Source organism: Euprymna scolopes, chromosome 12, assembly GCF_053919585.1.
Source record: "Euprymna scolopes isolate OS-2025 chromosome 12, ASM5391958v1, whole genome shotgun sequence".
NCBI lineage: Eukaryota > Metazoa > Mollusca > Cephalopoda > Sepiida > Sepiolidae > Euprymna > Euprymna scolopes.
The window spans coordinates 13,065,914-13,089,544 of record NC_136493.1 but is presented as its reverse complement, the minus strand read 5'-3'; the positions used below and the strand labels follow the sequence as shown (position 1 = coordinate 13,089,544).

At 34.4% G+C, this 23,631-nt stretch overlaps 1 protein-coding gene across 1 annotated transcript in view; it reads left to right on the top strand.

The window, feature by feature from the left end:
• The window catches only part of LOC145291197 (solute carrier family 23 member 1-like), a 133,532-nt gene that overhangs the window by 37,668 nt on the left and 72,233 nt on the right, over window positions 1–23,631 (top strand). The window contains exons 2-6 of the mRNA XM_080136775.1: window positions 961–1,113; window positions 5,342–5,502; window positions 9,985–10,076; window positions 14,427–14,500; window positions 21,459–21,640. Of these exons, the coding sequence (XP_079992901.1) occupies window positions 961–1,113; window positions 5,342–5,502; window positions 9,985–10,076; window positions 14,427–14,500; window positions 21,459–21,640 (662 nt within the window). The remainder of the gene's footprint in view (window positions 1–960; window positions 1,114–5,341; window positions 5,503–9,984; window positions 10,077–14,426; window positions 14,501–21,458; window positions 21,641–23,631) is intronic.

The following is a 23,631-nucleotide window of genomic DNA, read 5'->3' as shown; positions in this document are numbered from 1 at the left end:
ACAGAATTTTTTTTAATGATTTACGTATTCGTCACTATACGAAGATGTCATTCCAAAAATTACGTGAATTAATCAAGTATTTTTTTTTTTTTTTCAGAAAATTAAATTTTTATAGCAAGCTGCATGGGAGAGCTGCTGGGCGCTATATTTGTTAAGGATGCGTTCAACTCATAAGGGAGAATAACTCAAATCAACTATTTCTTTTCTTTTTAACCTTTCCAGAAATAAGAGATCACAAATGGCTGATAGACGAATTAATCGCAAAAAATCATTAAATTTTATTTTTAATTAAAAAAAATACATGATCAATTTATACGATTTTTTGGAATATAACATCTCGTTCCGTGACGTTTACATCATATATTTTTTCTTTATTCTTTTTAATCAAGTAAAATTCTTAATATGCAACTTCACCCATTAAAACTATAAAGTTTTAATGGTTGAAAATCTATAATAGCTTCGTTGTTTTACCGAAACTCAACAAATCTTCCTCGATTGATATAACGAAATGTTATCGGGCAGACAACTCAAATTATCTATTTCTTTTTTTTTTTTTTTACCTCTCTAGAAATAAAAGAGCAACAATGGCTGCCAAAAGTAACTAATCGCTAAATATCGTAAAATTTTAAATTAATAAATACATAACTACTTGATCAATTTACGTAATTTTTGGAATATAACATTTCTGTTACCTGACAAATACGCGCACCATAAAGATAGTTTTCTTGTTTTTTTGTCTTTTTTTTTTCTTTATAGTTTTAATAGTTGGAAATCTATAATAGCTACGTTGGCAGCCATTGTTTTATAGACATTTATCAATTCTTCCTCGATTTATATAACGAAATGTTCCGAGGATTATTTCCTTTCCCCTTATTTATTTATTTATTTATTATTATTATTATTATTATTATTATTATTATTATTATTATTATTATTATTATTATTATTATTATTTTGCAGAATCAAACTAAAACCATTAAAATTGAGCAGTTTGAAAAGGAAACAATAGAAGATGGAGGTATAAACCCCCACCCTCCGAGTGGCGGTCTTGGTTTGCTTTATCAAATTGACGATGTTCCTCCCTGGTATATGTGCATCTTACTTGGTTTACAGGTAAGTTCTAAAACCGTTTACAAGTATCACGAAATATATAATGAAGTTTTCTTGGCGAATGAATACGTTTCTGCTATTTAATATTTTGAAAAATATTCTTCGACTATTTACTCAGAAGCAAATGTTCAGATTTTTATCCATCCGTGACCCGTTAGATCAGTATTTGTTATATATGTTTTCTTTACAAAAATTCAAAAAACTTATTTGCTAATCTACATTAATACAATTTTATCAACAAATTCTATGAAACAAATTATCGACATCTAATATATTAACGGCTATATGTGCATCTGTCTCTCTGTCTGTCTCCATATTTTCAAACTCTATCTCCTCCGAAACTAAAAGTCGCAGAGTGGCGCTAGGGGCCTCAAATTATTGGATTTTTTACGGGCCGTTCTTTTATGGGTCCATAGCCGATTAAAATTGTTTTTAAAGGGTACAAAATGAGTAAAAATTTAATAAATCGTTATACATTTTGTACATTCACCTTAGTTTATTTTTAATAAAATATTTAATCAGTACATATGTGTGTCATGTTGGGACAGTGGTAACGTCACCAGCTTTGAATGCTACAGTTTCGATTCTAGCTGATGGCAACCAAATACTTTTTATTTAATTTTGAAATCACGACTTTATAATAATATATACGATCTCTGGATAAATTAAAATATCATATTTAAGCGTATTTTACACCCGGGCAAATCCGGACTCCCAACCCTGCTAGTATTTTTTTCAATCTTGATAAAAAAATGTTTGTTGAACTGTCCAATTTGTGATTTAGCATTACACTAATTCATATAATATTCTGCTTTTTCCCTCTTTAGTTGGTCCGTACGTTACGCTTTGAAAAAGTCCAAATACAATTTTGACGGCCAAAATGTTTCAAAAAGGCAAAATTCGGGAAAATTAACCTTAAAAAGGCCACCCAGGCAACCCTGGACAAGAATATGATGTAGCTTCGTTTTTGATTATCATTATAATAATAGATGATCATTGTTGCAATGGTGTGAGAAAGAAACTCGTGGTATTTTCGACATGCACCGATTCTTCACCGAAGAAAAAAGTCAGCAAGACATTACATGAAAAAGAGAACATTCGAAAGAAACAGGGCAAGAAAATAAAAGATTGTCTGTCAAAAAGTGCTGAATTTATGTAGTAAATTAAAGATAGTCTCTTACAATGTGATTTTATTATTTGTATTGAACTATGTAGCACAATATTACTTTCTGAGTATTTGTTAGTTATTATTAATTTATCCCATTTAGATCAGTTCTATACTTGAAATACAAGGAACACTATTTTAATAGAAGTGTTAATAAACACATATTTGCTACGTATTGTTTTTTTATTCTATTCCAAAGGACATCGTTTCATATTCTAATTATATTATAGAAATTAGAAAGCGAACTAACCACATCTATTTTTTTCTCTAAAATAAATTATTTATCTTGAAGAATGAAAAAATTTAAAAAATTAAAAAAAATATTTTCAAGTGCTATTACTTTTTTAATGCCACGTATGGCACAATAAACAAGATTTAAAGCCAACCGTGATTAACATTTCAACAAATCTTTATCCACAAGAGGGAAAAGATGATTTACAATGAAAAAAGTTGAAAAAATGAGAAAGACTTTTTATGAGTCGAAAATTGTTTATTTCTTAAGATAAATATATGATATATTATAGAGAAAAAACAAAGACATCGTTATTTGGCTTTCTACTTTCTATAATATAATTCACACACACACACACACACACACACACAGATATATATAAATACAGATATATATATATATATATATATATATATATATATATATATATATATATATATATATATATATATATATATATATATATTTCTCCAAAACCTCTGGCTTTGATGGAGGAGAGACTGAAACTTGCCTCGCTATGGTTTCAAATGATCTGAAATAACAGCATGAGAGACTTGTTGCCAAATATTTCTCATATGTTATGTCTCCCCTCTTTAGGAAATAGGGTATGATTAAAAATATCTCCACTATCAAATAATCCTTATGCACTAAAATTTACTTTATGTATGAAAACTAAAGATGGGAGATATAAAATATGAGAAACATTTGGAATCAAGTCTCCCCTTGCTGATATTTCAGATCATTTTAAGCCATAGCAGCAAGTTTTTGTATTCCCCCCCCCCCACATCAAGGCCAGAGGTCTTTTGGGAATATCGGATATTTTGTAATTCATATGCAAAACTAGGAAAACAAATGACTATGATTGAAACACTTTATGGCTATAAAAAGTGTCAAAAATAATATACGACCTTAAAGACAAATGTCACAAAGCCCACTACACAATTCAGGTGGTTACCTTTCCAACGAGCCTTCATTTATTAAATTTTAATCAATAATCGCTGAGATTTGGAACTTATAAATTGCCAAAATTATACTGGTAGCCAAATTGAATATTTAAATGTTCATATCTTTGGTTCTATGGGAGGAAACTACATGAAATTATCCTGGCTTTTGGATATTATAATATTATTCTATGGTTAAAATTTCATGAAAATTGGTAAAAAAATCTATGCCCAAATTTGCCTACATTTGTATATATAGTGTCCTGCAGGCCAGTTTCAGTTTTGCTGCTTCGGTTGTCTCCCCTGCGGCCTTACCAGGCCACTAATATATATAGAAATGGCAGAAAAGAATAGATACTCATAGAAATAAGTTATTTCAATGAACATATAATTTATATAACAAAATCAAAAATAAATGGTCACAAATTTAATGACTAATACTTGGTTGACATTCCCTTTGCTGTTTTTAATGCTAGGATGCTTCTAGTTATGGCATTGATCAGTTGATGAATATCATATTGAAGAATTTATTGCAATATCTGACTCAATAGTGTTAAATATTCAGGCTTAGAAGATGGATTCCTTTTTCTTTTCCCTTTTTCTTTTCCTTTTTCTTTTTTTTTTTTTTTTTTTTTTTTTTTTTTTTTTTTTTTGGTTTTGCTAAGGTCCAGGTCTAATATGCCCCAAAGGTTTCCAATTGGATTGATATCCAAGGACTGAATTAGCCATGGAAGTTTATTAATCCCATTTTGTGTCGCCCTAGGATAGTTATGTCTTCTATAAATAGGGAGTTAACTTAAGAATATTGGTAGAAGTGGTTCATGTAATATTGAAACATATTTAGCAGACTTGATGTTTCCTTTGCACTTCACCAGGTCTGAGCGACCATCACTCCAAATTTCACCCGTACCATAACCGAGAAACCCCCATGTTTCAGTGTTAGCTGCAGTCTTTTTAAGTCAAACTTTTGCTGAGGGAACCACCATACCCATATCCTTCCACTGTCGAGAAATAATGCAAATTGTGGCTCATCAGAGAAAAATGACATTGGTTGAAAAATCATAGGTCTTTCCACCATTTCACAGGCCCAATATTTTCTGCACCTGATATTGGCATGACGAAGAAAATATTTCCTTCTTGTATTTCAACCATAGTAGCCCAGCTTGTGAAGATACCTAACAGCTGTCTCGGATTGGCAACAGCTTGTGTTGTAATGCCAAAGGTTTTGCACTGAGGATCCTCTTCAACATTTCTTTTTACAAGATTCAAAGAACTTTCAGAGGCCTGGGGCGACCTGGATGAGGTTTTGTGCACTCTTTGTCCTCTCTCGTGAATTGTATAATCATTCTATTAACAGTAGAAATTGGTATTGAAAGATTTCTTGCTATTTTGCGTTCACTAAGACTACCTTCATATTGACCCATCTGCGCAGAAATTCTGATAATTCTGATGTTCCTTTCATTCGTGGCATGTTTCAATGTTGTTAGATGCCATTTTAATGAGATATTTCAACACTATTCTTATCTGTAAATATAAATGAGCATAGACTAATACTAGATAAAATATTTATCTTTTATTTTTATTTCTCTCTCTCTCCCTCTCCCTCCCCCTCCCTCTCTCTCTCTCTCTCTCTCTCTCCCTCTCTTAAACAAGAGAAACATTTTTCTTTGGCTAATTAGACAACTTCTTTATTAATTAACAAGTTTATTTAATTTTTGTTTGTTGATTAATTAACATCGTTTCATTGTAACAGGTTGTTTACTTTTTTGTGTACCTTAATTAATAAGTTTATTTTTTTACTTAACATTTAATTCATTTAATATTTATCTATTCTTGGTTGTATATACCAATATTTATAACAGTTAATGATTTTCACCATTTTTTTTTTCTCAGCATTATTTGACAGCGTTTGGCTCAAACCTTATGGCTCCCTTGTTAATGGCATCGTCTGCTTTCTGTATGAAGGGTGACACCCTTGGAATAAGCGAACTCATCGAAACCAGTTTCTTTGTTTCTGGAATTTGCACTCTTATCCAAACCATTTTTGGAATTCGGTAAGCTAAAAGAGTTTCTGTACATTCTTATTTTATCATTGGCAAGGAAGGCTAAATCATTGAACGATTGAGCACAAACAGGATCACAAAAACAAAATATATCCACATATTTTATAATGTAACTGTGGTCTGAAATGCTACCAAAGGCAAGATAAGTTGTTCCTCTGTGATAAAACGCCTTAAAAATTGGTACACATCTGTTTTTGTGCAGCCTGTAGGGTCCTGTGCAGTCCAAAATTTCGTTTATCCTAACACCGGAGCACATAGAAATTGAAAAATCATAGCTATCTGTGAATATTCATATATTAAGAAAAAAGGCAGACGGAGTAGATATGTTTCCTTGATATCAAACTTTGTAAAAAAAAAAAAAAAAAAGCAACAAAGTAGCACCAGTACGGTGTAAATATTTTTGCCGGCAAAAGGGTCAGGAAGATAAATTCCTGGGTTTACGAACATAAGCAGGAATTCGAACACATTAATATATTTTTGACTTCCTCAAAAGTAAATTCCCTCTCTCACGCCTTAAATGCATCAAAAGTGCTTTAATCCTTCTCTCGTCACCATCTAACTTAAACCTTGAACTCTGATGTTATTCCTTCAGCAAACATCTGGAAAAAAACAATGCAATATATCTCGCCACTGCATAAAAAATTTCTGTCTAGGTTAAAGAATTATTTATTTATTTACTTATTTTTTTTTTTACATGGAAGTCACCACTTATAAAGGCTCGGAAGCCACTCGGGGATAAGGGTTATTGCGTGTACAGTAATCAATGGGATAATATCGTAGTAATCGTTAGTAATGGAGATTTGATAAAGTGTCTTACTTAAGGGGGCAGTTTATCAGGAATTTGTTTATGTTGGACTTGAAGACATCCAAGTTGTAGTCATGTGGGAAACAGGCAAACAGAAGAGAGTTCCACAGGCGTGCAATTCTAAGAAAGAAGTTTTGTTCATGGAATCTTCGTTTTGATTTAGGCACAGATAAAGAATGGGGGAAAATTATTGACAGTGGTTTCAGCTAGATGGATGTTTTTCGTGAAACATTGGCGAGGGGGGACCAGAGATTGGAGCTCAGACGAGCTTATTTTTTTTTACTGTATTTAATCCATGTTCCATTTTTTTTTTTTTCTATCCACCTTTTTTTTTATTCTTACACCTTTATCGAATACGCGGCTTAATTCTTTTTGCTTTTCAAATTTTTACGCAAATGTCCAGAACATCCTGTTGTTCGGTTTTCCTATCTTTTTACCGTTATTTTATTAAATTTTAAATTTTAATTTTTTTTTCTGAAGACGTTTGTTGAACTGAACGCAACCGATAATATTCTTGTTTTTTACGATTTATTCTTTTAATTTTATTTTCCTATTGTTTTTTTTTTTTTGTTCTTTTTTTTCACATATATTTTTCTTGTAGAAAATGAGCAAAAAGGTTCCAAGCTTAGGAGAGGGTTTCTTTCAAGAAAACCATCTAAACACATAAATTGCTTATTTATATAGATATCGGACCGAATTCTGTGGAAGGGGACAAACAAATTTTTAGGTTTAGTTAATTCCTTAGTCTCACCACTAGTTCCCTCATCCGTACCTAATCTACTTTAATCTACTAGAACCTACATTAATGTATTCCTCTAACCTACACCCAACATGGGTGAACATCAGAAATACTTTGTTCCTCACACTCACCTCATATTAGAAATTTTAATTTGCATATTTAAATTTAATTACTTTATTATATTAATCAATTTGTTTTATTCCTTATATCTTCATTTACTTTGCTTTTCTGACGTAAAACTACTGACATTAACAACGTCATTATAGCTCTGTAATGAAAAGCAGTATGGATGGCATCTCTCTGTCCATCCGTGGTCCGCCTCATCACCCAGTCAATGGAGAAGAGACACAAGAACGGTGAGTACGCCGGTCCTTATGTTGAAACGACGTATCAACTGTCCTCCATGTACGACCTGACAAGCGATTCTCTCATACGACTCCTTGACACTTCTCAGCAATTTTTCTGGGATCCCATAGTGTCGGAGGAGTTGCCACAGGGTGTCATGGTGTATACTGTCGAAAGCCTTGAGGAAGTCCACAAAGTTGACATGCAACAAAGAATTCCACTCCGTGGACTGCTCAACTATAATGCGTAGCGTGGCGATCTGGTCGGTGCAGGATTTCTGAGGGTGAACCAACCAAGTAACAACAGAAGACAAGACTGAGGCAATTCTCTATCTATATAAAAGCTATGTACGTCCAAGGATGGAGTACTGCTGCCACATCTGGGCAGGAGCTGCTAAAAACAGTCTATCCTGCCTTGACAGAGTACAAAATAGACTTCATGGTTTAGTGGGGGATGCCCTTTTCTCTTCCCTGCAACCTCTCTCCCACAGGAGAGACGTTGCGAGCCTGTCTTTGTTTTATCGTTATTTCCATGGCAGGTGCTCGTCTGAGCTCCAATCCTTCGTCCCCCCTCGCCAATCTTTCACAAGAAACACCCGTCTGGCTGAAACTACTGTCAATAATTTTCCACACTCTTTATCTGTGCCTAAATCCAAACGTAGATTCCATGAGCAAAGCTTCTTTCTTAGAACTGCACGCCAGTGGAACTCTCTACCGCTTGCCTGTTTCCCACCTGACTACAACTTGGACGTCTTCAAGTCCAACATAAACAAACTCCTGACAAACCGCTCCTTTAAGTAAGACACTCTATCAAAACCTCCAATACTAATGATTACTACAATACTATCTCATTGATTACTGTACACGCAATAACCCTTATCCCTGAGTGGCCTTCGGGCCTTGATAAGTGGTGACCCGCATGTAAAAAAAAAAAAAAGATGACGATGGATCGAGCACACTCTGAGGAAACAACCAATACACATCACACGCCAGGCCATGACCTAAAACCCTCAGGGGAAGAGAAAAAGAGGCCGACTAAAGAACACCCGGAGAAGAGATCTGGAGGCGGATGCTAAGAAGACTGGTTACTCTTGGGGGGAGCTGAGGCGAATCGCCCAGAACTGTGTACGTCGCTGAGCTGTTGTTGGTGGCCTATGCATCCCAGGAGCTCAAGGCTGTGATGTAATGATGAATGAAAAGAAAAGGAGAAAAGAGAAAATAACCATAACTCAATGATGAAGGCCTGAGTTGGCCGAAATATTTATTTATATTGTTTTCATTTATTGAAATAATATTTTAGCACCGGATTTGGTTTTAAAAAATGATTTCTTAGATTTTCATCGTATGATACTCTCCAATGTAAAACTACTGGATTTATAATAGATGACGTTCACACTACACAGATTTAAGACATTGAAGAAGAAACAAAAGAAAATAACGTCTATAACTCATTGATGAAGGCAGGAGTTGATCGAAATATTAGATTTATTTTGCTTTGATTTATTGAAAAGGAAATGTTTTGAAAATAATTTTTTTAAATAGTTTAATTCAACAGTAGTTTCTGGTGTTAAACTAGTTTTACATACACGTCACCAGCATTCTTGCTACATAAATTTAAGACACTGGCAACCGTCTCCATTTTATCTTCAGCATGTGTCGTTATCGCTAGACAATGAAGAAAAGAAAAAACAAAGTCTATAACTCGTGATGAAGGCCTGAGTTGGCCGAAATATTTTATTCATAATGTTTTTATTTACTGAAAAGGAAATGCAGCATCGAATTTGGTTTCCAAAAATGATTTCATATATGTTTGTATCATTTGCATTATTCGGATTATTATTTTCGCCTTGGTTTTTATTTTAAGAAACGCTTCAGCCGATGTAACATCCAATCTTCTTAAGAGGAATCTTCAATGCTGAATTCCTTATTGGTCCGTTGAGTTTGACATAATTTTCTAAATATTGCACCTGAAGGTGTGAATGGATCGAAATTTTGGATTGGTATCGTTTGAATTTATTGAAAACTGTTTCTAGTATCGAACTTGGTTTCAAACATAATCTATTACATTTTCATTCGACGATGCTTTCTCCTGTAGAAATAGCGGATTTTAACTTTATTAACTTTATATTTTGATTCAATTTGATAGTGAAAAAATATAACGAAAAAATTACATTTACAAAAAAATACGCACTACCTCAATTTCATGGATTTTTAAAACCTATCCCCAATTACTTGATGACTTTCATAACTTTTGTTAAACCGAAACTTACCCGCATCATGGTTAAGATAACCATCTCAGGAAGCAGTATGCTAATACCGTAGAATAAGCAGGAGTACTGGTAGTACGCAGCACATACAACTACCCATAATAAACACCACCGGATAGTAAGCTCCGCTTACTCTTTATCCTGTCTTTGTAACCTTTTTGGTTAATATATCTTTCTTACACCTAATCCGTGCTCCGTGTTTTCCTTCCGTGGTCCCAACCTTGGGTCCACACAAATAACCTACCACAAAAGTCCAGAAGGAAGATGTTAGCAACTCCGTGCCGACTCATGACAAATAACCGTTCCATTTTTTTTCAGACTTCCCATAATGCAAGGCAGCAGTTTCAGCTTTATAACGCCAGCAATTACACTATTCTCGATGGCCCCATGGCAGTGTCCATATACCGACCGTAAGCAGTTTTATCATATTTCATTGTTGGCATTATCAAAAAATACGCAATAAGAATTGGTGCTTCTGCATTTATGAATCCATGATTGCCTCGAAGTTACTCGGGTGTGCCCGGCAGATGATGGGAATAACCGAAAAAAAAAACACACAAATTGTTACACAACTCCCACTCCATATTAATAATGGCGACGACCACTTAAATTCATAAAGTAATACATTCGAAAAAAAAATGTCTTAATACCCAGAAAATTATTTGTCGACCGTTTCTGGTTCTTCCCGCCATTCGCGCGGCACGCTCGAGTAACTTCGTTGAAATCACGTGTTCATAAATACAGAATTACCTAAGAATCTTATTATAAAAAGATTTTGTGTCCGTATGTTTGTAACCAAAACACAGAATCTAATATATAAACGGCTATATGTCTGTCTGTCGGTCTTTTTGTCTGTCTTCATATTTTCAAACTCTATCTCCTCCGAAACTAAAAGTCGCAGAGCGGCGCTAGGGCCTCAAATGATTGGATTTATGTGTCTTTTCTCGGTTAAAATTGTTTTTTAAGGGGTCAAAAATGGGTAAAAAAAAAAAAAAAAAATGAAAAAATTGATAAACATTTTGTATATGTATCTTAGTTTATTTTTAATTTTTCATTTTTAATCAGTTTATATCCGTGTCATGTTGGCACAGTGGTAACGTCACCAGCTTTGAATGCTACAGTTTCGTTTTGGATGCTAGCTAATGACACCTAAATACCTTTTTTGTTACTTTTGAAATCACGACTATAATAATATATATGAACTCTGGACGAATTAAAATATCTTATTTAAGCGTATTTTATGCCCGGGCAAAGCCGGGCGCCACCTAGTATTATTTAAAAGAAACGCAGTTTTAAAATAACACCAACCATTATAATTAGACATGTACACATAAATATAACTATCGATTTTATCTTTTTAAATCTTTCATTTAAATTAAATTTAATTTTTTTTAAGAAATATAGACACGACATCTTTTGTATGCATATTTGTTTTAATGGGTGCATAGAATTAGCGATCCATGAAAACAAAAGGCTAAGAATTATTAAATGTTTTAGTCAAATAACCTGTATTCTGCATTTAGTTTTTCTTATGTTGGTCCATAATAAAAATCTATCTATCTATCTATCTATCTATCTATCTATCTATCTATCTATCTATCTAAATATATATATATATATATATATATATATATATATATATATATATATATATATATATATATGTATATGAAGTGAACGCGTCTGTCTGTCTGTCTGTGTCTGTGTACATTTCCCTACGCAATAACTCTGTCAATTTTTAGTCTACAGACTCGAAATTTCATATACAGGGTACTGAGATTTGGGAAAATCGATGTCATTCATTTTCGGCCAGAAATGTGTTTGTTAAGGGGTCAACGTTCAACGATTTGACCTTTGAGAACTCTACCAAACTCCTCCGACAATTTTGGGTCTAAACACTTGAAATTTTAGATATAGGTTCCTTGGACATGGATCTAACTTAATAACTTGATTTGAGCCCAAAACAATAAATTTTAAGGGGTCATAATAGGAATCAAAGTTTTAAAAAATTGACGGCTTTTTTTTTTGTTTGTTTTTGTTTTTTTGCTCAGCATACACCTCCAAACACTCTGGCAACGCCGGGCACCCATGCTAGTATATACTTCTATAAATTCGTTTTTCTTTTTTGTGTATTGATATTCATATTAAAAAACCTCTTTTCTATTTATTTAAAAACAAAATACAATTTTCTTATATATGGGTTGTGAAAATGCATTCCCTAGCAAAAGATCTAGCTAATTTGCATATTCTTTTAGACATTCATTTTAATTAATTCCCTATTAGTTTTTTCGGTTTTCTTATGGGATGATCATCTAGAGTTAACTATTATGTGTAATTATATTCATGCAGATATCATACATGATTTATACTTGCATAATATTTGCGTAAAATCTTTACAGTAAACAAAAAATTGCTTCCATATATATTTATGTATACGTATATATTTTTGTTTAATCTATTAGTCTATCTATCTATCTATATATCTATACAAGTGAAAGTGTCTGTGTGTCTATCTGTGTACATTTCCCTACGCAATAACTCTGTCAATTTTTAGTCTACAGACTCAAAATTTGATATACATGGTACTGAGATTTTGGAAAATCGATGTGATCGGTTTTTGGTCAGAAATTTGGTTGTTAAGGGGTCAACGTTCAACGATTTGGCATTTGAGAACTCTATCAAACTCCTCCGACAATTTTGGGTCTAAACACTTGAAATTTTAGATATAGGCTCCTTGGATATGGATCTAACTTAATAACTTGATATGAGCCCAAAACAATAAATTTTTAGGGGTCATAATAGGGGTCAAAGTTTTAAAAAATTGATCTTTTTTTGTTTTTTGGTTTTGCTCAACATACACCTCCAAATACCCGGGCAACGCCGTGCATCCATGCTAGTACATCTATAAATTAAGTAGAATCTGCCCGAAGCTATGCCCATAAACCTGCACGCAGTGGTACGTATATAAATGTACATCTATATAAATAAAACAGTAGATGTATGTATGTGTGTGTGTCTGTGTGAAAATATTTAACCGATTAATTATGGTCACATAACACTGAAATTAACAACAACAACAAAAAATAGTGATCATACACCAAGGATAGTTTATAACGAGTAAAATTTTTGTTTGGAGGGATGAATAACGTATACGGATATATCGGCAAGTTGAAATACAAAATGTTCCTTTCAACTTGCCGACATATTTTTATTACGTTTGCTGTAAGTTGTAGAAGATGGTGTCGCCTATTATTGTGATTGGCGATCTCATCCTCGATTTTTAAGTATGAGACTGAAGTTGTTTGCCGTTTGGCCTCCTACGCCAAGTAATGAAGACACGAAGTATGCCAATATATAATAAAAACCAAAGTAAATTTATTTACAACAAATACAAAATAAATGATAATAAGAGTTCAATGAGAGATTATAAGCAACATTACTTGTGTTTATAGTCTTTGATGAGAGGTCGATAGTGAAGTCAGGGGCGAACTGGCGTTCGCCAGACCAGAGAAAGTTTACCGTCACATCTGCACTCTTTAATGTCCAACGAAGAAAAAGAGTGAATGATACAAACCAAAAGTGAAGCTGGTTGTATCGCCCCCTTGTGGCCAGGAATGATATTGCCAGAGTTAACGGCGATAAGCGTGTTTGCCTTAAGGTCATTCGTTTGTGTTTGTGCGTCCGCTTGTCTAGGGATAACTTGATTCCCATGAAGTCATTTAATTTTAAATGTTTCTTGTCTATATGTTGATAGTTCAAACAGTAGGGAACATGTCTGGAGCGCTAAAAGTTTTTGTTTCGATTCTTGCTGATGGCACCTAAGTTATTTTAAGCGTTTGAAATTATATATATATATATATATATATATATATATATATATATATATATATATATATATATATATATATATAAAGTAAAAATGTGTATATGTGAAGACACTTCTCAACCTATATACTCAGCGAATTTTTTGTCTACAAACTTGAAATTTGGTATATAGGATAATCAAACGCATGGAAAACTTTTTAATCTGTTTCTATCCGGATAAAAGGGCTGCTAAAGGATAAGAATTTAAATATTAATACATAGGAGTGATCGGATTTTGATGTTTGCTTACTTTCAGGAATGCGCGTACGTGAATAGTTCACATTACGGATTACTTATGTTAAGAGTAAGCAGTTTGAAAACACCTTTTAATGTACGTGTCTTTGTCTACTTGTTATAGGACTTGATTCACTGTCTCAAGGTTTTGGTTCCGATCACAGCTCGAGTATTTTTTTTTACTTATAAGAATTACAAGAAGTGAACTGTTTAGAAAAAAAAAAACAATAGTCGCAGGCACATGTCTCAGTTTTTTTATCACTTTTTTTTTTTACTTCATTTTTTAAAAAGAAATTTAACGTTACGCTTAATACCGAGCAATGACGGACACATTTGGTAGTATATATATATAATATTTAATAGAGATTTGGCTGTGTAATAATAAATACGAAATCTGCATGAATTAAAATATATTTAAACATATTTTACGACCGAGCCAAGCCGTGATGATATTAAGAACCTAAAGTACTTAACTTGTTTGAAAAATGGTTCATGAATTAAATAATCTTCAAAATGGTTGCTATACCTTATAACAGAACAACCAAGCAATCAGCTTAGAATAACTTGGAATAACTTGTTTAGTAATTTCTGCCTCTACCTAAATGTATCACTGGTTATTTAGCGGGTTCTAATGCTTTGATTTTTCTTATGTGGTTTTTCAGCCTCTTATAATGGTACGGTTCCTGTTGCCGGAAGTGAAGAACACCGCGAAATCTGGAAATCTCGTCTGAGAGAAGTAAGTGGAAAAATGCTGATTCCGGTGATTCAATTCTGAACCTTCGTTCATTCAAATTGCGAGCGAAAATGTGTGAACACTAAAAAAATATTAATAAAAACTAGCAAGGTCTGGAAAATTCCACAGCGATATCTTTCATATGTAATGTATTCATAGCCATCATAAAAACACAGAAAAACAAGAAGGTCAAAATAAACCTTTTTATTGTTTAAGCTTTTAGATTTTGTATAATTGTTTTTTGTTTTTGTTTTTTTACATGGGCTCACCCCTTATCAAGGCCCAGAAGCCACTCGAGGGTAAGGGTTAATAGGTATATATTAGTCATTGTGATTTTAGCGTAGTAAACATTAGTGGGAATTTTGTAACTTGGATTACTTAGGGGGACGATTCAATAAGAACTTGTTCACGTTGGACTTGAAGACAATCAGATTGTAGTCAGCTGGAAAGCAGGCAAACGGAATAGAGTTCCACAGGCGAGCAGTTCTAAGAAAGAAGCCCTGTTCATGGAATCTACGTTTAGGTGTAGGCACGGATAAAGAGTGTGGGTAATTGTTGATAGTGGTTCTGGCAAGACGAGTATTTTTCGTGAAAGTCTGGCGAGGGGGGACCAGAGATCAAAGTTCAGATGAGCACCTGCCATGGAAATAACGATAAAGCAGGGACAGGCTCGCTACATCTCTTCTGTGGGAAAGGGGTTGCAGGGAAGAGAAAAGGGCATCCCCCACTAAGCTACGAAGTCTATTTTGAACTTTGTCAAAGCAGGATAAGCTGCTTCTAGCAGCTCCTGCCCACATATGGCAACAGTACTTCATCGTTGGTCGAATCTGGATTTTATATAGGTAGAGAATGGCATCAGGAGTGAGATATCTACTGGAGCGGTAGAAGGATCCCACCATTTTTCCAGCGACTTTGGTAATTGATTTGATATACGTGTTCCATTTCAGATTGGGAGTAAAGGTCAAGCCCAGAAGCTTGTCAAAACATGAAGCCTCCCCAAGACAAGAGCCATTTATTTCGATTGATGGCAGCTGGGCAGCAGAGCATTGATGATGTAAAGATAGAAGCTTGGTTTTAGATTCATTAAAAGTAACCAGCCACGTCTTTCCCCATTGTACAACGTGCTCAAGATCAGAGGAGAGAGAGTCAGAGAGAACTTGGTCATTTACGGTCTTCAAAGTGCTTCCATAGATGGTAGTGTCGTCAGCATAAATTTCTATGAATGATCTAAGGATGTGGTCTGGAACATCATTGATGTAGATTAGGAAGAGAGTTAGACCCAGGATGGACCCACGAGGGACTCCAGCATTAATACTGAGAGCCTCTGATTTCTGCCCACCAACACCTATTCTTAAGAACCTATCAGAGAGAAATGATTTAATAGTTGAGAAGACATTTCCAGCTATACCATGACTGGAGATCTTGTGAAGTAGACCTTTATGCCATACCTTATCAAAGGCCTTTGATATGTCAAGAGCAATTGCCCTAGAGAAGAAGCCTCCATCGAGGGATTCGCCAATCCTATGAGATATAACTGTAAGCACGTCTACTGTAAATCTAGCATAACGGAAACCATATTACATAATATTATACATTTATATCACAAAAAATTTAAAAAATCATTTTTTTTTTAAATAAAAAATTATAAAATTAATTTGTATTACGTTTCTTAGGCATGATACAATCTGAAAAAAGAAATAATTATTTTTTAATTATCAGGTATTTTAATTATTTACCCCCGACTGTATAATTTTTTACCCCCTGTGGGTAAATTTACCCCTGATTGAGAATCTCTGCTCCGTACATTCAGATGTTGGATGAAATGAATACAATTTATGTGTAAAGATTATTTTTTTTTTTTACACGGTGGTCACCACTTATCAAGGCCCGGAAGCCACTCAGGGATAATGGTTATGTTGTTAATTTATTGCTGTGCAGTAATACCGCTAAACAAGATATGTCAGAAGGTGGATTTTAAAGTGCAGGATCTGGTGTTATGCGGTTACATATTGACCTTGTGCCAGAACATAAAAAGCTATTTCATTGTCATTATTACAAAAACACATGAAAGTTCATCTCAACAGTGACAACACGCCTGACAGTATCCTATACCTCTATAAGGCAACCATTCGACCATGTATGGAGTACTGTTGTCACATCTGGGCTGGTGCATCTGCTTCTTGCCTCTCGCTCCTGGACAGGGTTCAAAAGAGAGTCGCCAACCTGATAGGTCCTGAACTGTCATCTAGGCTTCAGCTTCTGTCCCATCGACGAGATGTTGCATCTCTCTGCCTGTTCTACAAATACTTCAATGGTGAATGCTCTGACGAACTGCAAACACTTGTACCTCCCCGACGTAACTACCCCCGACAAACCCGACAAGCTACTAAGTCTCATCCCTTTACAGTAGAGATCCCTAGGTGCAAGAAAGCCTTTTACTCCAATAGTTTCTTCCCCAGAACTGCGGGTCTTTGGAACTCCCTTCCGGGATTCTGCTTTCCCAACTGCAATGATATGCAGAAGTTCAAGTGTAATGTTAACAAACATCTTTCTGCTCATCTCCCTTCATAATGACCCCACTAATTAAGTCCCTGATAGTAGCCCCCTGCTTCAAAGTGGCACTGTGCCTTGTTTGGGGTGAAAATTGAATAAAAAAAAAATAAATAAAAAAAAAAAAAACACGTGCAGATTCTGCCACTCAAAAGTAGAGAGTGTGAGCCGTCTAACATTTACTTGTAAGGTTCTGCTGAGGAACACCTTCGTTGAGACAATGGAGTGTGTAAATATCTCCACTTGATCATCTGTAAAAAATTGAATATCTTATGTACAGGGTAGAACAACAAAGTTGTCACCCTAAAGAAAATAACATTACAACTTTATTTTAAAACTTTTATTGAAAAAAATCAATTTAGTTAACTTGATTATGTAGTAGAGCTGACATCTATTCAATGTAACCGCCTTCAGCCTAAATCACCGCCTTCATACAGGTCCGGAACTGGGAGCATGCCTTTTCCACAAGCATCAGCGAGAACTTGGCGAATACTCAGCGGATGGTGATGATCAGGCTGACTTTGGTGTTGTGAGAGGTCATGTTGGTGGTGTTCTCGACGTATAATCAAGTGAAATAGTCCAGCAGGTTCAGGTCGAAGAAGGAGAGGGGTCAGTAAGAGAAGAGTACAAAGTCGTAGCACCCTTTGTGAAGCCAAGTTTCTTTGGACTTGAGGGCCGGCACCAAATTCTGCTGCCACATCCAGGGTCTGCCAGCAGTAATCTAATTGCACCAGGGGATCCCAACACTCTTCAGCACATCCAGGGACACTTGTTACGTACTGGTTATCTTTTAGAAGGGATGACGTATGTATTTGTCGTTGTTTATATTAGTATTAGGAAGAGTCTTCGTGTGAGATTAGAGTCTTAGGGTACATATAAAGAGAGAGACAGCTTTTATATATAAAGAGACAGTTCTTATATATAAAGAAACAGACAGGTACATGTTACTACAAGAGCACCAAGCCTGTAATTCAACTAGAAGAGATTTTTGAATATCTTGATAGATAGACTGAGAGTTTGTGCGTTTGGCATTTATATGTTTGACAGTTCTGTATGAACGGGAGTGTTTCTATAAATATTGATACATATATTTCTTACCTATTTTTGAGATGATGATTTTCACAAAGTTCTTGCAACATAAATGGACAATACCTTTTCTGTTGAATAACAACACGGAGACGCATACAAAAACACATGATGACGTCCTTTATTTCATGACCGGTCCTGATTTCGCTCAAGGAATTCAAAGTTCCTTCACATGGCTTTTCCTCTCTAACCTTTCGCTTCCAAGGTTTGGTGTCAGCTCTTCTCTGACCTCTCTCCTTCGGCTCTCTCTCTCAGACTCTTTCTCTCAGACTGCATCTAAAACTCTACCTATATTGAGAACTCGTCACATCATCGCATGATTATACATGTGCTCATCGAGCACGTTGCCTGACATGCATCATGTTGCCAAAACATGCCACACTGACATGACCCAACGAGTTCAGTAACCTATTTACAAAGTATGTTTACAATTTCAATTGACGATTAAATTCCTTATTTCAATTTTCATTATTACATTCCTTTTCCAATAAACAGATATCTAACTATTTTGTGTGAGCTAAACAATTGCAATTCCACATTCCTTATTTTCAATAACATTTTGTATTTATTTTAACTTATGATTGGAATTCTCAATTCCAAATCTAGCTTCGCAAGTTCGAATCCTTCACTATCCTATTTCATATTTACATTTAACTAATTCCCTATTTTTTTACTTACATGAAAAGGGGACAGCCCTTTATCATGTAACACACTTTAGTGTTGACTTTCAAGGCGACCTTGAAAATGTGAGGTGACATGATGTAGCCCTCACTTGAAACCACATCAAAGACCATAACTGTGACCTAAAATTTTGTTTTCATCACTCTGGGCACGTCTCTGTCATGTTCAGCAATCCAGCAATGCATTTTTAAGGTGTTGGCAATGGTCCTGTTGTCTAACTTGGATCGGTATGGAGCATGTTTTATAGCAGCACATCTCTGATCTCGCTTGTTGAACATTGTGTCACTTGCAAGCATAAAAGAAGGCTCATATCGCTCTTGAGATTTGTACACAACTGGACAACTAGTAGATGGTCTGCAACAACAAAAAAAAAACAACGGTTTTCATCGAACGGAAATGGAATCATGTCGTTTTTTCTATGGCGATAATTTTATCGTTTCACCCTGTAGCAGTAAGTCCTGAACAGTTGGAAATAAATCATGCATCATCCACTATGACTGTGCAATTTCTACATAGTATTTTGAAAATGGAGCTATCAAACTTGACATAGTGATATGGGACAAGAAGGAGAAAGAAGCAACCTTAGTAGAAGGTCTTATGTACGACATGAAAACAAACTGGAATTGTAGATCTCTATCATTCCAGTAATTATAGAAGCAACTGGACTTATGAAAAAGAATTTCAAAAACTCTCTGGCAAATATATGCGGTGAACCAAGTGCAAGATAGCTACAAACAATTGTACTTAATGGGGCAGATAGAATCTTAAAAAAGATCTCTCGTTTGGAATGTATGAGGTAGCAGGTGAATGACTGGCATCCGATAGGATGCTCCAACCCCTGTTAAAACAAAATAGCAAGAATCTATCTTTTAAATACAATGTTAGTTGCTTGTTCTTGCACCTTGCACGTGCCTTTTTCATGGTCCTTCAAAGCTGGGGGAATGCCGCTTGCAAATACGTTCTTTGTTGAGAGACAGATGAGATTTATTCAACATAATCTTCGTTCCAAATCACTGAGCAGAAGACAGAGAGAGAGAGAGGGAGAGAAAAAGAGAGATAATCACTATTCAACCGTATCTTTTACACGTTCAAACGTGTAGTGCTTCCAAGGGACTGAATTTAATTGAAGACAGAGGATCTTTCTCACCTCTTTCTCGCTCTCCCTTTGAGCCATGTGACGTTATATCCGTTTCTATTAATTCTTGCAGTCTAGTAATTCTAACCTCGAGTTCAACAAGTTAAGCCTGACTGACCTTTCATTATTCTTTTACTCCTAACTAACCATCTCATATATTGGTGGAGGCATTTTCCAGTATATCTAACAAAATGAAAAACTGATCAAAAAAGCAAATATATAACAAATGAATGGTACCAAAGGCAAGCTAACTTACCCCTCTACCTAGTAAGTTTTCTTTTGTTTATTTTAACTTATTTTAAAGCTTTTATTTACTTTTAAACACAAGAAATGCTGAGGTTTAAGTTAGAACAAGCAAAAAATGTCTGACATTAGACAGTCAGCTAGGAAGTCTCCATACTCGCCCAAAAATCGAAAATTAAACAAAATATTTGTATAAACTCATAAATGTCATTAATCATGCAAATTTAATTTTCGATTCACAAACAAAACTGGGTGAGTACTGAGAGGGGTGGGGCTATTGTTGTTGATACTTTGCACATTTTTTCATGTTTGCACAGATTTAATGGACGTATCTAAGCTAAGATAAGTTTATCCAATCTGTGCATTTAATGATGTAAATGGTGCTCAGCTATTATTATACAAAATCTGAGTTAATTAAAATTTATTTTCATGGGCTTTTTCATATATACTTTAATTTACCTTTTAATTGAAAGCCATATTTAATTTAAGAAGAGTTTCTAGTGGGTAGTTTATCTGTATAAGTCCTGGAGATAAAAAAAGAGTTTCTGATGGGTAGTTGATCCATATAAGTCTTGAATGTTGCAACATTTTTGATATGATACGAGGGTATGATTTTAAAAAAATGTTAGGGTTCTGCTTATAGACACAAGCCATAGGACTTGACCAATCAAATGGAGCCACGTTCTGCTAGCAACCAATCAAAAACCAGAATTGTTCCATAAAAATATTGAATCTTTTCGCATTCCCATACATAATTTTTTCATCTCCACACAAGTAGGATCTTTGGTTTTTGCCTGAGACGTATATCATCTTTTGGACCTGTACAGAACAAACAAAGAGCAAAGATCTTTCTCGTGTGGGCATGAAAAATTATGTGCAGAAATTCTAAAAGATTCCATATTTTTATGGAGTGATTCCGATTTCTGATTGGATGCTAGAAGAACGTAGTTCCATTTGATTGGTCAGTTCCTATCATCAGTGTCTATAAGTAGAACCTTCCAATTTTCTTTAATCAATATATTTTGCTTCCACTAATAACCGAGTTGTGTCTTTCTCATAGACCCTTACTGGACCACAATACTGAGTTTCATCCTCATCGCCAGACATATATTTTCCCGATCTTTATAATAAGTGGAAAAGTTTATTATTATCTGTAGGGTGGACATACCACAACAATTATTTTGCTTTTTAAATGATATTTTGCATTTTTCAAATTTTTGTTTCAAAGATGTACGTATGACATCATAAATTTTAATAAATTACCAGTTTCAGGGTTGCTTGATGGTTGCTAGTCTTGTCCAGATTTTCATCGGCTTTAGTGGATTAATGGAAGTGTTCCTGCGCTTTGTTGGGCCGTTGACCATCATGCCTACCATCACACTGATTGGTTTGTCGCTCTTTGAAGTGGCTTACCTGAATGCATCTGGACAATGGTACATTGCTTTAACGTAAGTCACAATCTCTCTCTCTCTCTCTCTCTCTCTCTCTCTCTCTCTCTCTCTCTCTCTTACTAAGATGAAAATCAAGTTACAATGATATTAAGCCTTACGTCTAGAATCCTTACTCTAATTTAAACTAAAATCCAGGACATAATTTTGATTCTAGAAAATGCATTAAATTTAAAGTTAAAAAGGTGTTGGCTCGTAGAAGCATCTTAGCATAAATAAAAAATATAGAATAAACAGAAAAACTGTTTTAAAACACGCTGAGATGCAAAAAACAAAAAACAAAGAAGAATTTTATTTTCTTTCTTTTTTTTACATTGGAATACTAATTAATTTCGGATTTAAAATCCCTCGTTATTTGCAACTTCACATGTGGCAAACACACCTTTTGGGCTAAAAAACTAGACAGTTTTACATGCATTAACAACTAACACAACCTTGATAAAACAACAGAAAGATAGACTTTTTAGTTCCGAGGAAAAAAAACAGAGATAAAAAAGACCAACAAAAAAACTCTTTAGGGATTTTAAATCCGAAATTGATTAGTATTTCAAATTTAAAAAAAAGAACACACACACACACACACACACACACACACACACACACACACACACACACACACACACGCGCGCGCGCGCGCGCGCATTCTTTCTTTTATATATATATATATATATATATATATATATATATATATATATATATATTCACTTTATTGCTGTGTAATTACATTGAGCTTCTTAAATAATGATTGGAATATATTATAAGAAAATATATTTCTACAGAAATATATATATATATATATATATATATATATATATATATATATATATATATATATATATATATATATGTATATTTGCGTCTAAGAGTGTTTTAAAACAGTTTTTCGTTTTATTCTATATTTTAATATATTATATTTCGTCTTAAGCTAAAGAGGTCTTAATAATGAATTGAAATTGAAATTAATTGGTGTCTAGAACCAATCCAACGTAAATGTTCGTATTCATGAAAAATATGGTTTTCATGTTAAATTCAACTTTTCTTTTTCACTCATGTTCACCTCAAACAAGGCATATCCCCATTTGGCTATAAGGGGAAGCAGGTAGCAGGAAGGGAATTCCAAAGTCTAGCTGTTCAAAGGAAAAAGCCATTAGAGTAGAATGTTTTCTGAAATTTAGGGACCTAAATAATGAAGGCGTCCGATTTTGTTGTTAAGCGGGTTTGTCAAGGATATGTATGTCGAGGGGGCACAAGCACAATGAGTTCATCAGAGTACATTCCATTAAAATACTTGTAAAACAGGCACAGCGATGCAACATTGCGTTAAAGGACAGATATGCAACATTGCGTTAAAGGACAGATATGCAACATTGCGTTAAAGGACAGTTATGCAACATTTTGTTAAAGGACAGATATGCAACATTGCGTTAAAGGACAGATATGCAACATTGTGTTAAAGGACAGATATGCAACATTGTGTTAAAGGACAGATATGCAACATTGCGTTAAAGGACAGATATGCAACATTGTGTTAAAGGACAGATATGCAACATTGTGTTAAAGGACAGATATGCAACATTGCGTTAAAGGACAGATATGCAACATTGTGTTAAAGGACAGATATGCAACATTGTGTTAAAGGACAGATATGCAACATTGCATTAAAGGACAGATATGCAACATTGCGTTAAAGGACAGATATGCAACATTGCGTTAAAGGACAGATATGCAACATTGTGTTAAAGGACAGATATGCAACATTGTGTTAAAGGACAGATATGCAACATTGCGTTAAAGGACAGATATGCAACATTGCGTTAAAGGACAGATATGCAACATTGTGTTAAAGGACAGATATGCAACATTGTGTTAAAGGACAGATATGCAACATTGCGTTAAAGGACAGATATGCAACATTGTGTTAAAGGACAGATATGCAACATTGTGTTAAAGGACAGATATGCAACATTGCGTTAAAGGACAGATATGCAACA